The 14,267-nt window shown below is 43.3% G+C and overlaps 1 protein-coding gene across 5 annotated transcripts in view; it reads left to right on the forward strand.

Annotated features, from left to right (window-relative positions):
* Positions 1-14,267, forward strand: part of ACVR1C (activin A receptor type 1C) — a 44,094-nt gene that overhangs the window by 23,054 nt on the left and 6,773 nt on the right. For all 5 annotated transcript variants that reach the window (XM_083409922.1, XM_083409921.1, XM_083409923.1 and 2 more), the window contains 5 exons: positions 3,394-3,639; positions 6,167-6,397; positions 9,247-9,414; positions 10,418-10,574; positions 11,834-11,958. In XM_083409922.1, coding sequence (XP_083266048.1) covers positions 3,394-3,639; positions 6,167-6,397; positions 9,247-9,414; positions 10,418-10,574; positions 11,834-11,958 — 927 coding nt within the window. The remainder of the gene's footprint in view (positions 1-3,393; positions 3,640-6,166; positions 6,398-9,246; positions 9,415-10,417; positions 10,575-11,833; positions 11,959-14,267) is intronic.

Raw genomic sequence — 14,267 nt, forward strand, 5'->3', positions numbered from 1 at the left:
GGCTATTATTTCTAACATGGTGAAAATGTAATCTCCACTGATGCAATATTTGAGGATACTATAGACACAGTTATGGATGAATACCACCACTGATGGATCAAACTACAGACCCATTTTGTTTAGCAGTTGTTCAACAATACGCTTCCCACAGTAAGAACATCAGAGCCCTTCAAGTTAGACCAGGCTAACCTGCAAGCAGGGTATGAGCACAACAGCACTCTTTTGACACTCCCTAGCAACTGGTCTTCAGAGTCACATAGCCTCTGGAACTGGTGTGGGGAGAGTAATATACCTTCCATGACCAGTAAGCACTGATAGCCTTATATTCCATGAATTTACCTAATTCTCTTTAAAAGATGGTCAAATCGGTGGCCATTTCTGGCTCTTGTGCAAGCGAATTCCATCGTTTAGCTATGCAGTGGGAAAAAACAAACAAAAAACTAGAGAGAGAGATTGCACATACCTTTGTAAACCAAGAAAATCATTAATAAAAATACATTTTAAAAAAGCTATGCAGTGCACGAGGAATTGCTTCCCTTTGTCAAAACAAAATTTTAAAAAATTCCTTCCAGTAGCACCTTAGAGACCAACGAAGTCAGTTCTTAATCTCCCACCATTCCGTGTCATTGGATGTCCCCAAGTTCTAGCGATATGTGAGAAGGAGAAAAATAATAATTTCTCCATCCACTTTCCCCAAACTAAGCATTGTTTTATACACCTGTATTGTATCACCCCTTATTTGCCTCTTTCTACAAAAGCCTTCCTGGGATAGCTCAGTTGCTAAAGCATGACACTCTTAACTTCAGGGTCGTGGGTTCGAGCCCCACATTGGGCAAAAGATTCCTGCATTGCAGGGAATTGGACTAGATGACTCTTGCGGCCCCTCCCAATTCCATGTCTCCATGATTCCACACAACCCATCCGCAAAATGGAGTTACCTCAACCCCAGGGTCTTTTTTCTGAATATCCTTTTTGAGGTGAGGTGAACAGAACTGTAGGCAGTATTCCAAGTGTGGCTGAAACCTATAATATTGGCCATTCTGATTTTCAATTCTTTTCCTAATGATCCAAACCAGGCTAAAAAAGTGTTACTTTTTGGTTTACAAAGCTCTAAACACATTGTGCTTTTCCAGGTAAGCATTCCATGGACGGCACATCGGGTTGACACATACTATGTGTCCACTGACCCATGTGGCATGATCATGCCAGCATGGCACCCATCTGGTGTACTAATGCCATGTGTAAATACATTGACACATGTGATAAGCACATTGTAAACATGACAGGACCCCCCTTCATGCAAAGGCGGTGAAGAAGCAGTGTAACTGTGCCACTGCTCTCAAGCCATGCAGTTTCTCTGGCCCTGCTCTAACATCCACATATGGAGCATGTTGATTTCCCTTTCCTAGACCCTTGCACTCAACACATGGTTGAGTGGTGTGGCATCCTTACCTCTTCAGCTTGTGGACAGACTCCCCTTCCTGTGAAGGGGGCTAAGGTGTCAGTGGGAAGATCTCTGCTCATGTCCCATGCCCATCAGACCTCTGGTGATAAGCTTATCAGTGGTGACATTCCACCCACCGAGTGGTTTGTTTACAGAAGCTGAGTGCTTGGCAGCACACAACAAAGAAATTGGCTAAATTGAGGGCAGTAGGTGTCACCTCATCACACTGTATTCTGCAGCCAAATTTTAACCTGGTCCTTTTGATCCCTGCCTTTGTTCTGCCTTAATTTGTTGTGCTTTTTTTAAAAAAAGAAGCAAGCACTCTTCTGATTGTTCTATGCTGCTGTGAAATAGAATCCCCCCCTCCCCCCCTGGAAATGTTCACTAGATGCATGTATGTAGTTATCTGATCTGGTTTAAAAAAAACTTGCATTGTGAACCTGTGGTGTAATTTATTTGCACAGTAGCTGTCCAAAGAAGAGGGAGAGGCCGCTTAGCCAATTCTGTGTCAATAGGCTGGCCCAATAGGCATCACCAAAAAAGGAGGAGACACGTTTCCATAAGCCAAGCTATAGGCATAAATGCAAATTCAGAAATCATTATTGTCAGCTAAGTAGAAATGAAACACTTTCCCTACTCTTGCTCCCTGCTCTTTAAGGCTCTTTATCTGTAAAGCAGACTTGGAATGGATGGCTCCTTGAGGACTTAACCATGTGAACATGCGTCCTACTTTACAGAGGATTAACTACCAGAACTGACCTCTTGGATTAGTTGCCATTTTGAACATATCTAGACTCTTATACGTTTGCCTCTTGTTTGAACTGTTTCCCCCCCATTTTGTGTCACATCTTCTAGGCCCCATTTCTTCACTTGCAGTGGAAGCATTGGACCTTTTCTGTGCTTCTGGCATAAAACGACAACCTCCAGGCTGTGAGGGGAGAAGCACCTGCTCTGGCCTTCCCCACCACAGCACCACCCCTCTGGAACTTGGGATAATACTGGTTGTGGGGTGTGGGTGTGTATGTATATGTGTGTGTGTGTGTGTGTGTGGAGTTGCACCATAGGCTCCTGGGGCTTGTCAGATTATTCCAGTCACTTTGGAAAAACATGACAAAGAGATACCTGTTTTATTCTTTGTAAAGTGCTTAGCTAAGCACTGATGAATTGATGTTGATGAGGAGTGAAGACTTTGGAATGACCTGGGTCAAATCCACATCAAGCATTTATAACCCTTTAACAATCGTGGCTCACCCTGCAAAGAATACTGTGTGTGTGGTTTGGGAGCTGCACGGCCAGGGAAAAAACAATGCTGTCCAGGGTTGTAAAGACTGCAGAGAGAATAATTGGGTGCACTCTTCCCACCTTAGATCAAATCTATGCTGTCAGGTGCCATTAGAAAGCTGCAGAGATAGCACAGGATAGTACGCACCCCGGAAATGATCTCTTTCAGCTTCTGCCTTCTGGAAGAAGGTATAGGGTTATAAAGACCAGGACTAGCCGCCTGAGAAACAGTTTCTACCCAAATGCAATTCTGGTTCTAAAAGCAGTATAAGGAGTCTCTATTGTATATTGTATTTTAAAATTGGGTTTCTAGGGGTTTCTGAATGTCTTATGTAGATTTTCAATTTCATTGTTCTGTATGGGACAATGATAATAAAGATATCGTATCGTATCATATCGTATCAAACTGTAGTTTGCTCCCCCCAGCTACAATTACAAGCTGCTTTAACACACTACAGTTCCCAAGATTTTTCAGGGAAACCATGCCCTTTAAACATACGGTATGGATGTGACCATGGAGTTCGATAACCAAGACAGCTCCGTTCTCAACTTTCTCAATATAATGTCAATCCTTGCTGTCACTTCCAGTAAAAAAAAAAAAAAGGACATTTAAATGCTTCTTTGAGAGCATAGTGGATTTGACAGATTTTGGTTTGTGTCTTTTTAAGGTCCAGATGCTGCAAGGAAATCAAAGCTGGGCCCTGTGGAACTGACGGTGGTTATAACTGTACCAGTATGTGTCTTGTCTATAGCTTTAATGCTGACTCTGTGCACACATCAAGGCAACAACTGCAGATTCAGGAAGAAAAGAAGACAAAACATTGAAGAGCCTCTGTCTGAATGCAGTCTGGTGAACCCAGGGAAGACTCTCAAAGATCTGATTTTTGATATGACGACGTCAGGTTCTGGATCTGGTATGTGAGTGTGCACTGTGGATTCTGTTGGAATTTCCCATGATGTGTAGCAGATTAAGGTAATATTCCAAGAGGCATAGTGCTAAAAAATCTCTCTGGAAGAGCCTGAAAATGGGAAGCCAAGGGGGTGAGGCATACTCCTGATAACTGGAAGTGCAAGTAGAAAAAATGCTTTTAATCTGGTGTCTGTTACGCAGCTGCATTGTGTTTACAGCTATGCAAAGAACAGGTATCACAGCTAGACATTAAAAATGCAAACCAAATAGTTTATTGTATTAACCGAAGGCCATAGCAACATTAAGAATCAATATTGCATAATGACCGGGGCAGTTTTGTGTAGCTTTTCAGTTAGAGTGAGGCATGCCTTCTTCTCAAGATGTGTTTCATGCAGTCTGTTTCATAAAAGACATGCATGCACATGAAGCCATCTGGAGAATGTCAATCTTTCCCAACACATGTGTGAATATTCAAATAAGTAACATGGGGGAAAAACACCCTGAAATGCAGTTAGTAAGGCTGCTGCTTAGAATTGATGTACTATGTGGAAAAATTATGTGCCCCCCCCCCCGCATGATAAAACTGCTGAAGATGTGCGAAGTTCCAGGTAAGAGTTCCCTCAAAGGTGATGATGGCTTTAGAAATGTTCATCTGACTTCAGCTTGCTTACTTTACCTTTACTTACTTTTACCTTGCTTACCTTTATTAGGCATTACAAATAGGTAAAGGTAAAGGGACCCCTGACCATTAGGTCCAGACGTGATCAACTCTGGGGTTGCGGCGCTCATCTCGCTTTATTGGCCGAGGGAGCCGGCGTACAGCTTCCTGGTTGTGGCGCTCATCTCGCTTTATTGGCGAGCTGGCTTCCGGGTCATGTGGCCAGCATGACCAAGCCGCTTCTGGCGAATCAGAGCAGCGCATGGAAACACCGTTTACCTTCCCGCCGGAGCGGTACCTATTTATCTACTTGCACTTTGACGTGCTTTCGAACTACTAGGTTGGCAGAAGCAGGAACCGAGGAACTCACCCCATTGCGGTGATTCGAACTGCCAACCTTCTGATCAGCAAGCCCTAGGCTCTGTGGTTTAACCCACAGCGCCAACACATTACAAATACAGGCCGTCATAACACATCCATATATAAAATTTTAAAATATACACAAATAAACAGCCATGTAAATATATGTAATAATGAGGATTTTCATTGCAGTTTCTTCCCGCTAAATAGTGCCATTCACCACTCAGAGAGATACTATTTACTTCAGCATATTCTGTGTCTTTCTCCACTGAGAGCTAAAGTTTGCCAGGGAAAAAGTACCATCTTTGATATTCTGAGCAATATCTGACCGCAAGCCAAATGAGGAAGAGGTTGAAGACTTGTCAAGCTGCAGTAGCTGAAGTCTCTGCAGCATTTCCAGACTATTCTTTGTATGTCTGCGAAAGACAAATGTTTTGGCTTCAAAGGTCAGGCCTATGCTGACAATTCCTGGGTTTTTCCTGAGCCAGAAACTTTAAAACTGTTTTGAAATAAGTGTAGATTTAGATTAATCTTCTTGCTTAACACTATGCCTTATGTGAAGTGAAGACACTGGGGCTGCAATCTAATTTCTTCCAAGCAGAGTGTCCTGAAGTCTTTGCCTTAGACAGAGCTGATCTATCAATTGTTCACAAAACAGAAGTGATGGAACTCATGTCATTGTTATTTGATATCTTTGAAGAGCGCCGTTGTCATTCTCAGGGACTACTTTCATTTTTCATCTGTAAGGTTGTGACATTATCCCCCAAGTTATCTAATAATCAAGGGTTAAATCTGCTGTTGTCCTTTTCTAGTGTGTCACTCTCAGGAGGGCCAGATCAAGTTTGCTTCTGAGGTGAGACTATGCCTGTGGGCTGCTAGTTGGTCCTGTTGCCCTTGGGTAGAAACAGGAAATGCCACTTGAAAATGACATACTGTAAAGCAGGGGTCATCCACCTTTTCGGACCAGTGGCATATTTTAAATTTTGAGAGAGTGCTGGGGACACCAGTCACAAAATAGCTGCTATGAGGAAAGCATGGCATAACACAAAATGGTTGCCACAGGGAACGTGGCATAACACAAAATTAGAGACAGCCACAACTGATAACCTTATGCTTACCATGAGATATCAGCTATGACCTGCTGGTCCTGACTGAGAAGATCCCATGATATTGATTTTTTTACACACACACACACAAACAAACACACACACAAACTGTTTCTGTGTGATGGCCACAACAAGCATTCCTCAGTACCAGAAAGCCCATTTTTGATCCAATTCTGTTGGCACTTGCCATCTGGGTTTGCTATTAGATGGATAGATAGATAGATTGCAACCAAAGAGCAATCCAGATGTACCAAAAACAATGAGAGTTTTGCCACTGATTACAAGAAGATGTGGATTTCACAAATTGGAGATTGCCTCTGCGTATATATTGCACGTGTTGTAGATCAGTGGTAATTATTGGAGGGAGGGTTAAGAAAACGTTTTAATGCTTGTATTTCTTTTGTTAGGCTTGCCTCTGCTTGTCCAAAGAACAATTGCAAGAACAATAGTCCTTCAGGAAATAGTAGGAAAGGGTCGATTCGGCGAAGTCTGGCGTGGAAAATGGTGCGGAGAAGACGTGGCTGTGAAGATATTTTCCTCGAGAGACGAAAGGTCTTGGTTTCGTGAAGCAGAAATCTACCAGACCATTATGCTGAGGCATGAAAATATCTTGGGTTTTATTGCTGCCGATAACAAGGGTATAGTACACCATTTCACAATGTTTGCCCTGTGCTAGATTAGCCCTGTGTTGTTATATTCTTTAAGAAAGCCTGGTTTGTTATGATTTGGATGATGTGATGCCAAGCGTAGTCCCACTCTGTTTATACTCCAGTACAAGCCTCCCCACCCCTGAGATTTTCCTTGTAGGCAACTTTCCAGGATTCCCTCACCAATGGAGGTTCAGTAGTTATAAAGAGAAAAGGCTTTCCCTGTATCTGTGTGCTGTATTTAGTTCCTACCCCACTAATTCTCATGGGTGGTGGCTTTTAGCAGTGCCCTTGGTGCTGTTATTAGTATTGCTTGTCACTGGGGTGCTGTTAGTGTGTCTCATCAGTGTGTTTAACAGTGAGTGAGCGTTTGATTTTTAATTTAATGTCTTTATGGTATTCCTTGTTATTTATTTATTACATTTATATCCTGCCTTTCCTCTAAGGCAGTGTTTCCCAACCTTGGGCCTCCAGCTGTTTTCGAACTACAATTCCCATCATCCCTGACCACTGGTCTTGCTAGCTGAGGATTATGGGAGTTGTAGTCCAAAAACAGCTGGGGGCCCAAGGTTGGGAAATGCTGCTCTAAGGGGCTCAAGGCAGCATATCCCGTATGTTCCCCTTTGATCTTCACAATAGGCCTGTGAGGTCGGTCGGGCTGAGAGAGGGTGAGCAGAGGGGATTTGAATCTGTGTCTCCATGCTCTCAGTCCAACACTCAGTCCAACCCTACAGCACACTGGCATATTACACTATATTGGATGCCAAACAATTATAGAAATATATAATTTAAATTAAATGCAAGAGCATGGGAATCAAGACTTGATTGTTTTGGTTTCCACAGAACTGTAGTTCTGCATTCTGCTGGGAACATTTTAAATGGTTTATAGCAACCCACTTAATTAGACAACAGGTGTGAAGAAAAGGGTACCATTCCAGATTTTGGCAGGGGGTGGGGGGGACAAGTAGTTTAATTATAATTATTTAATAATTTGTATACCTCTGAATGCCGAAATATTACAAAATATAGAAACCAATCACACAGCATTTTAAAAATACATACATTAAACATACAAAAGGATTAAAATACATAATAAAGCAATCTCACTAAAGTATTGAAATATCAGTGTCCATCATTAAAACATGTTTGTAGTGGGGCAAGGAAAAGAGATTTAGGAAGGTTGGAAAGTCTATTTTTGGTTACATTTAAAGTTAAATTGCAAAACAAACAACCATCTGTCCGTATTTTAAGTCCATTCATTGCGGTACTTGGCATTTTTTAATACATCATTATAGCTTTCACAATGCAGCATGCTGTTAAGCCCGTTGATTTCAAAGGACAAGGATGCTTGCCTTTGTGGGGATAATGAGTATAGAAGTACCAGTAATTCTCTGATCTGATTCAGGTGTGGAATAATTGCAACTTGAGGTGTAAGGCAGTGCCCATTACTAAAGGGTGCTATGCATTATGGTTATTAATCTTGCACAATATTATTATATTATCCGTTTTCCAAACTTGAACTCTTGGAGCTCATTTGTAATTTCTGTTCTTTCATACATTTTAATCCTATGCTGGTGCTTGTCTCACATTTTCCAGCAATCATATGACTGCTGACCCAACTATCTGAGATACTTTACTAGAATATGCAGCTAGGTGTAGCTGTAATTTCCTATCAGGATGGGGGGGGGGGGAACTAGCATCCATTCTCTTGAACACCTTAGGAGACATCACACACATGCCCTATAAAAAAAGCATGTCAACAGATTTTTAAAGATATTTTCTAAACAGATTATTAGTATAGGTGACATTCCTCACGACAATTCAGGTCCTGTTGAGGACTCAAGCAAATGAGACAGATGGGCTGCAGGCAGCTCAAGAGTCCAACCTTGAAACTTCCTCCTCTTCTTCTAATGACAAGTGGATCTTTACCAGTGATTTCCTTGCTATGTGGCTTACAAAATAAGATTTGCAACACAGTGCTATGCATGTTCACTTGGAAATAAGCCCCCACTGTCTTCAGTGGGACTTATGCCCTAGTAAGTGTGTTGGAGATTGCAGCTTTTTAGTGTGAAATTCCATTCTGGCATGAATTAAACTTTTCCTACAGTGTACAGTTCTGGTTGCTTCATCTTAAAAAGGATATTGTAGAGTTGAAATGGGGTCAGAAAACGGCAACCAAAGGGGGATGGAGAAATTCTGCTGTGAGGAAAGGTTAGAACAGTTGCAACTTTTTTGTTTAAAGAAGAGCGACGTGGGGACATGACACAGTGTGGAGAAAGTGATTAGAGGAACGTTTTTCTCCCTGTCTCATAATACTAGAATTTGGGATCATCCAATGAAGCAGGACGTTGAGAGGTTCAGGGCAGCCCAAAGAAAGTCCTCCTTCACACAGTGCATACTTAAACCATGAAATTTGCTCCCAGAAGAAGTAGTGATGGCTACCAGCTTGGATGGCTTCAAAAGAGGATGAGACAAAATTCGTGGAGAAGGAGAAGGCTACCAAGGCTGCTGGCCATATTCACTTTGTTCTCCCTCACTGTTGGAGGCCCTGGGCCTTTCTCTAAATGCCAATTTATGGGGATCAGAGTGCTGTTGTACTCATGTCCTGTGTTTGGGCTTCCCATAAGCATCTCATTGGTCACTGTGAGAAGAGGATGCAAGACTAGATAGGCCTTCGGCCTGATTCAGCAGGGTTCTTCTTATGTTCTGTATTGCCAAATATTCCATTGCGAAAATAAATGGGCCTTGCAAAATGAATACCTTTAGAAAATATTTTCATCTTTGAGGGTTGCTGTGCTCTACTGCTACTTATTGTTAAATGCAGTTATGTCTCTCCACAGATAATGGGACTTGGACTCAGCTGTGGCTTGTCTCAGAATACCACGACCAAGGTTCTTTGTTTGACTACTTAAACAACAACACTGTAACAGCCAACGGGATGATCAAGATGACATTTTCCATAGCGAGTGGCTTAGCCCATCTTCACATGGAGATCGTTGGCACTCAAGGTAATATGTTCATGTTTATGCAGTTACCTTCATATTAAGCTCACTTCGGGCAGAAGATGACTTGGATGAATGTTGGAGAAGTGAATGAAGCAGTATTTGTTTGAATCATGATTATTTCTGCCCCTTCTCTGGCATCTTTGTGTATTAAATGAGCACAGTACATTTGGTAGATACGTGTTTACAAAAAATTCCAATGCTTTTAATATAAATGAGGGAGTGGGTGCCTAAATATTAATATTAGTGTGGAAATTGCCTTTCACTCCCCTCTCCCCTACACAAAATTAAAATTTCCATTGAAGAAGTGGGGAGAGGTATATGGATGTGAAGCAACTGTGTTTGTGGGAATGTTTAGGGAGGCAGGAGATGATATATTGTTTTCTAATATTCTTCCTAACTTGCATTAGCAAGTTCCTTTACTTAGCAGAGTTTTACATTCCCCCTTTTAAACACACAGCAGATAACAGGCTGCAGACTTGTTTAAGCCTCTTACCCTTAGATTCCCCTTATATCCCTCTTCATAGAATAAACATGCCACAATCTTGACTTAGTTTACTCACATCATCAGTTCACAGTTGGATACCTGAAAGCAGACTTAGTTACAAAGTATATACGTGTGGGTGTATCCCATATGGGGACAATCCCAGTGTTTCCTGTTGGCAGCCAACAGAGCATTTCTAGGTAAAAAGCTGCTCCAACGATGGAGGAAGTCAAAGAGAGAGAGTGTGCTGCATGACTTGCCCTTTTGTTACCTGGGCAGATAAGGTCACATGCAAAGGAAGTATGCCACAGCCAGGAGGAAACAGGAAGTTTTCAGCTGGCTGAGCCAAACATTCCCCTGCATGTCCACTCTAGGAAAACAAGGAATGTTGTACTTGACTGCTACTTATGGATCACATTCCACAGTGTTGATAGATATATACATGTAAAGGGAATGAACGTTTCTGTTAAATATATCAGTGGGTAACGTAAAGACATTGTGGGCATATTTTTTTGTGCTTCGCAGGCAAACCAGCCATTTCCCACAGAGATCTGAAATCTAAAAACATTTTAGTCAAAAGGAATGAAACCTGTGCCATTGCTGACCTGGGACTGGCTGTCAAGCATGACTCTCTGTTGAACACAATTGACATACCTCAGAATTCTAGAGTGGGAACCAAGAGGTAAGTCAGTATGCTTGTAATATTTCCCATTAAATGTTTCACACCCAAAGAGGGTTGAGTTGGAATTCTACATGCATATGGCAAAAACCCCAAAACCTTTTCCCCTGTGAAATGTTGCCCCATCCTCAGTTTGTTTCAGAGATATTTGAAGGGTCTGGTGAAACGGGGTGAAATATGTTTCGCGGTCTCATTGCCCTCACTCAGATTTGTCCACACGACATGCAGCAACATGTGTAACTAGGCAAATGAGAATCAAGATACCAGTAGCCAAGAATCCTTAAAAAATTAATGTTGTATTACTCAAGGCTCACTGCATATCTGCCTTTATTACAGCCAAATGACACATTGCAAAATATGTGTATGTTACTGCTTTGTGAGCATGCATGCTTTTTTTAAAAATAGCAGCCACTGAAGGCAGGACAATCAGGTAGGATGGAATTAACCCTCCCCCCCCCCCCAAGTTCCCCTCAAAGAAAAGGTGTAGTGTGCCAGTTGGAGCTTCCCTCCCGACAGGCCCAGCTCTGGAGCTGCTTTGTTAAAAGAAAGGAAAAACTCATGCAGTGCTAAACAGCAGGCTAATGCGGCTTGCAGTTTTGCCCTCACTATTTCCTGTGCTGTGGAGGGCAGGGGGAGAAGCAAATAAACAAGGATTCCTGCAGTTGCTTTAAGATGACTTGAGCTCAAGGTTTGCTTTACTGTGTCATCTGAACCCAATCTCGTCGTTTACAATCTCCTGGACAAACCATAAGCTGTAAGTCATAGGAAAAGCCTTAGTTGTAGCACATGGTTAATTTGGAGAGAACTAACGCATGAGCCCAGGTTCAGACAATACACTAAGTCAAGTCATGGCTTAGTTCAGCACAGAACCACCGTAGAACTGCCAGGTACAAGTGAAGTGGCCTCTTTGGCAACCATGGTTTGACTTAGTGTGATGTACAAACTAGGCAGTAGTGTTCTGATGGTCTACTTGCACAGGTCCAAGGGGTCAGGATCAGTTATTGAGATCCTGCCTCCCTCTTTAATGTTTTCATAATACATAAATGTTGATCTCATGAGAAGGCCTGAAGACCAACTCCCAGGAATTGGGAGACCTAACAAGAATGCCTTGAATTTTCTGCTTTCTCTCAAGTTCAGTGTTCTAAAATACCACATTTGTATTTCATTTTTATTTGTTGTCCCTTCATTTTAATCCTAGTTAACTAAACACACCCCTTTCTACCTCTTTGGTAAATATGAGTTTTGGTATCTGTATTTGAAAGGTACATGGCTCCAGAAATACTTGATGACACGATGAACATAAGTATCTTCGAGTCCTTCAAGCGTGCAGATATCTACTCTCTTGGGCTGGTGTACTGGGAGATATCCCGAAGATGCTCAGTTGGAGGTATAACCTATGTCTCTCTCTTTTTAATGCTCCAGACCCCTGCCATTGTGTTTTAAAACTATTCTTAGATAGCATAAAAACAGGGACATGTTTCATCCTGCTTGCTTGGCACTCAGTGCAGTTTCTAACACAGGAATAGGGTTGTGGAAGTATGTGTTACACATGGGAAGAAGGGTCTCACACTATGACTAGGGAGCAGAGCTACGCTGCTGTAGCATCACATGCGACTAGCCGTACCAATGCAGGCATCTGAAGACGATCCCCTTCGCTTGTGGGGCTGGGGATGCTTTGTGTCCTAGACATACAGTGGTACCTCAGGTTAAGACCGGACCTCCGGAATGAATTAAGTTCTTAACCCGAGGTACCACTGTAGTGTGATGCTCCCTCACATGAATAATGCGTAAAGGCAGGGTTTTTTTCTGGCACCTCTCAGTTGTGCACCATTGCCATTATAAAATAAGGGCAGCTCTTTTCCTAGACAAATAACACTGCTTAAAGGTGGCTTATGAGTGACTGAAATAATTGGTGGTGAGGAGGAAAGGAATAGTGGGGAGACTAGAGAATAGGAAATTGCACAACTGGTACTTTATTTAATTTTAAGAACATATACACCAGGTAAGTGGCTTACAAAATGTAGCATTGTAATAACAGAAGAGCATTGAGTTACAAATATCATACGTATAAAATGCAAGCATAAAGAGAACAGTGATCCTTGGTTGAAGGGCAGTATATCAATTTAATAAAATGACATCAAAGTAGGCCATTCAGCTGCTGCTTCAGGATTGGTGAAACCCAAAAGCCATCTACAATTTGATTGTTGTCCTGAGTCAAACTTCTGTAGCCTTTCCTAGGTGGTTCCCTGTGGTGGGAAAGAGGGTATTTCCTTCATTAAACAAATCCAACTTCCACACCCAATAGTTCCTGCACCTGTACTTCTGCTACCATTTACCATATTTTCCGGCCCATAGGACGCACCATGTTTTTTGGGGGGGAAATAAAGAAAAAAATTTTTATTTCCCCCCCAGGCGCTTGTGGTGCCGGCAGCAGGGAGAAGCGCTCTTCTCCCTGCCGCCCGCCTGCAGACCAGGTCCGGGGACAACGGGAAGACGCGCTGCGCCTCCCCGCTGTCCCCGGAGCTTGCGGGGCAGGCAGTGGGGAGAAGCGCTCTTCTCCCCGCCGCCCGCCTGCAGACCAGGTCCGGGGACAACGGGAAGACGTGCTGCGCCTCCCCGCTGTCCCCGGAGCAGGCAGCGGGGAGAAGCGCTCTTCTCCCCGCTGCCCGGCTGCAGACCAGGTCCGGGGACAACGGGAAGACGCGCTGCGCCTTCCCGCTGTCCCCGGAGCAGGCAGCGGGGAGAAGCACGAGTCTCCCCGCCGTCAGCCTCCAAACCACATCGGGAGACAGTGGGATGGCAGCGTTCCACCTCCCCGCTGTCCCCCGATCTTGTGGGGCTGGCGCTGCGGCTCGCCTGGAGAGTAAGAGGGGTCGGTGCGCACCGACCCCTCTTGCTCTCCAGGCTTCAGCGAAAGCCTGCATTCGCCCCATAGGACGCACACACATTTCCTCTTCATTTTTGGAGGAGAAAAAGTGCGTCCTATAGGGCGAAAAATACGGTAATACCACTTGTACCCTTAACTTACCAGTAATCCTGGTAACTATGGGATAAAGCCAGTCGTATATAGTTACTATATTTGACAATATTAACATTTATTTATAGTAAGATTGTGTAGTGTGTGAGCTTCAAATTACACACTTTGCTAATTTGTTACTGTCACTTTCAATACCAACAGCTCGATTTACACTACTATTACTAATACCAGATAGCCTTTGGCAATTGCCCTTGTTAATTAAGCCCTCAGCGCTGTGACGGAGGACTTTTGTTGAAGCCTCTGTTTTAACCCCTACTCACCCATTGTGAGTGTGGGTCTGTTTCTGCTGTCCTGTATTGAAAGACCTTCCTCTGGAGCTCCTACCAGGCGCCAGAGCCCAGCATTCCCAACTCCTCTCACCCCTGTAGACAAGTTCTCCCTGTCAAGTGATTCAGCTACCTCAGCAAGTCTTCAGCCATCAAACCACTTGGTCTTCCTCTCAGGTCTCCTTTCTTCTTCCTTGATCCTCTTCACTGTCTTCTTCTTCTGACTGCCAGCACAAACCCACATGGACCAACCAGCACCCAAACATATAGACACATCTTCTGCCGCCCCTTAGCCTAGCCCCAGCTCATCACACCGTCTATCGTGGAATTCCGAACCTGCAGCCCTCCACCGCAATGTGCACACTCTCCATCCTCCTTTTGCATACTGAGAGT

The sequence above is a fragment of the Podarcis tiliguerta genome, assembly GCF_965153285.1.
Source record: "Podarcis tiliguerta genome assembly, chromosome: 1".
NCBI lineage: Eukaryota > Metazoa > Chordata > Lepidosauria > Squamata > Lacertidae > Podarcis > Podarcis tiliguerta.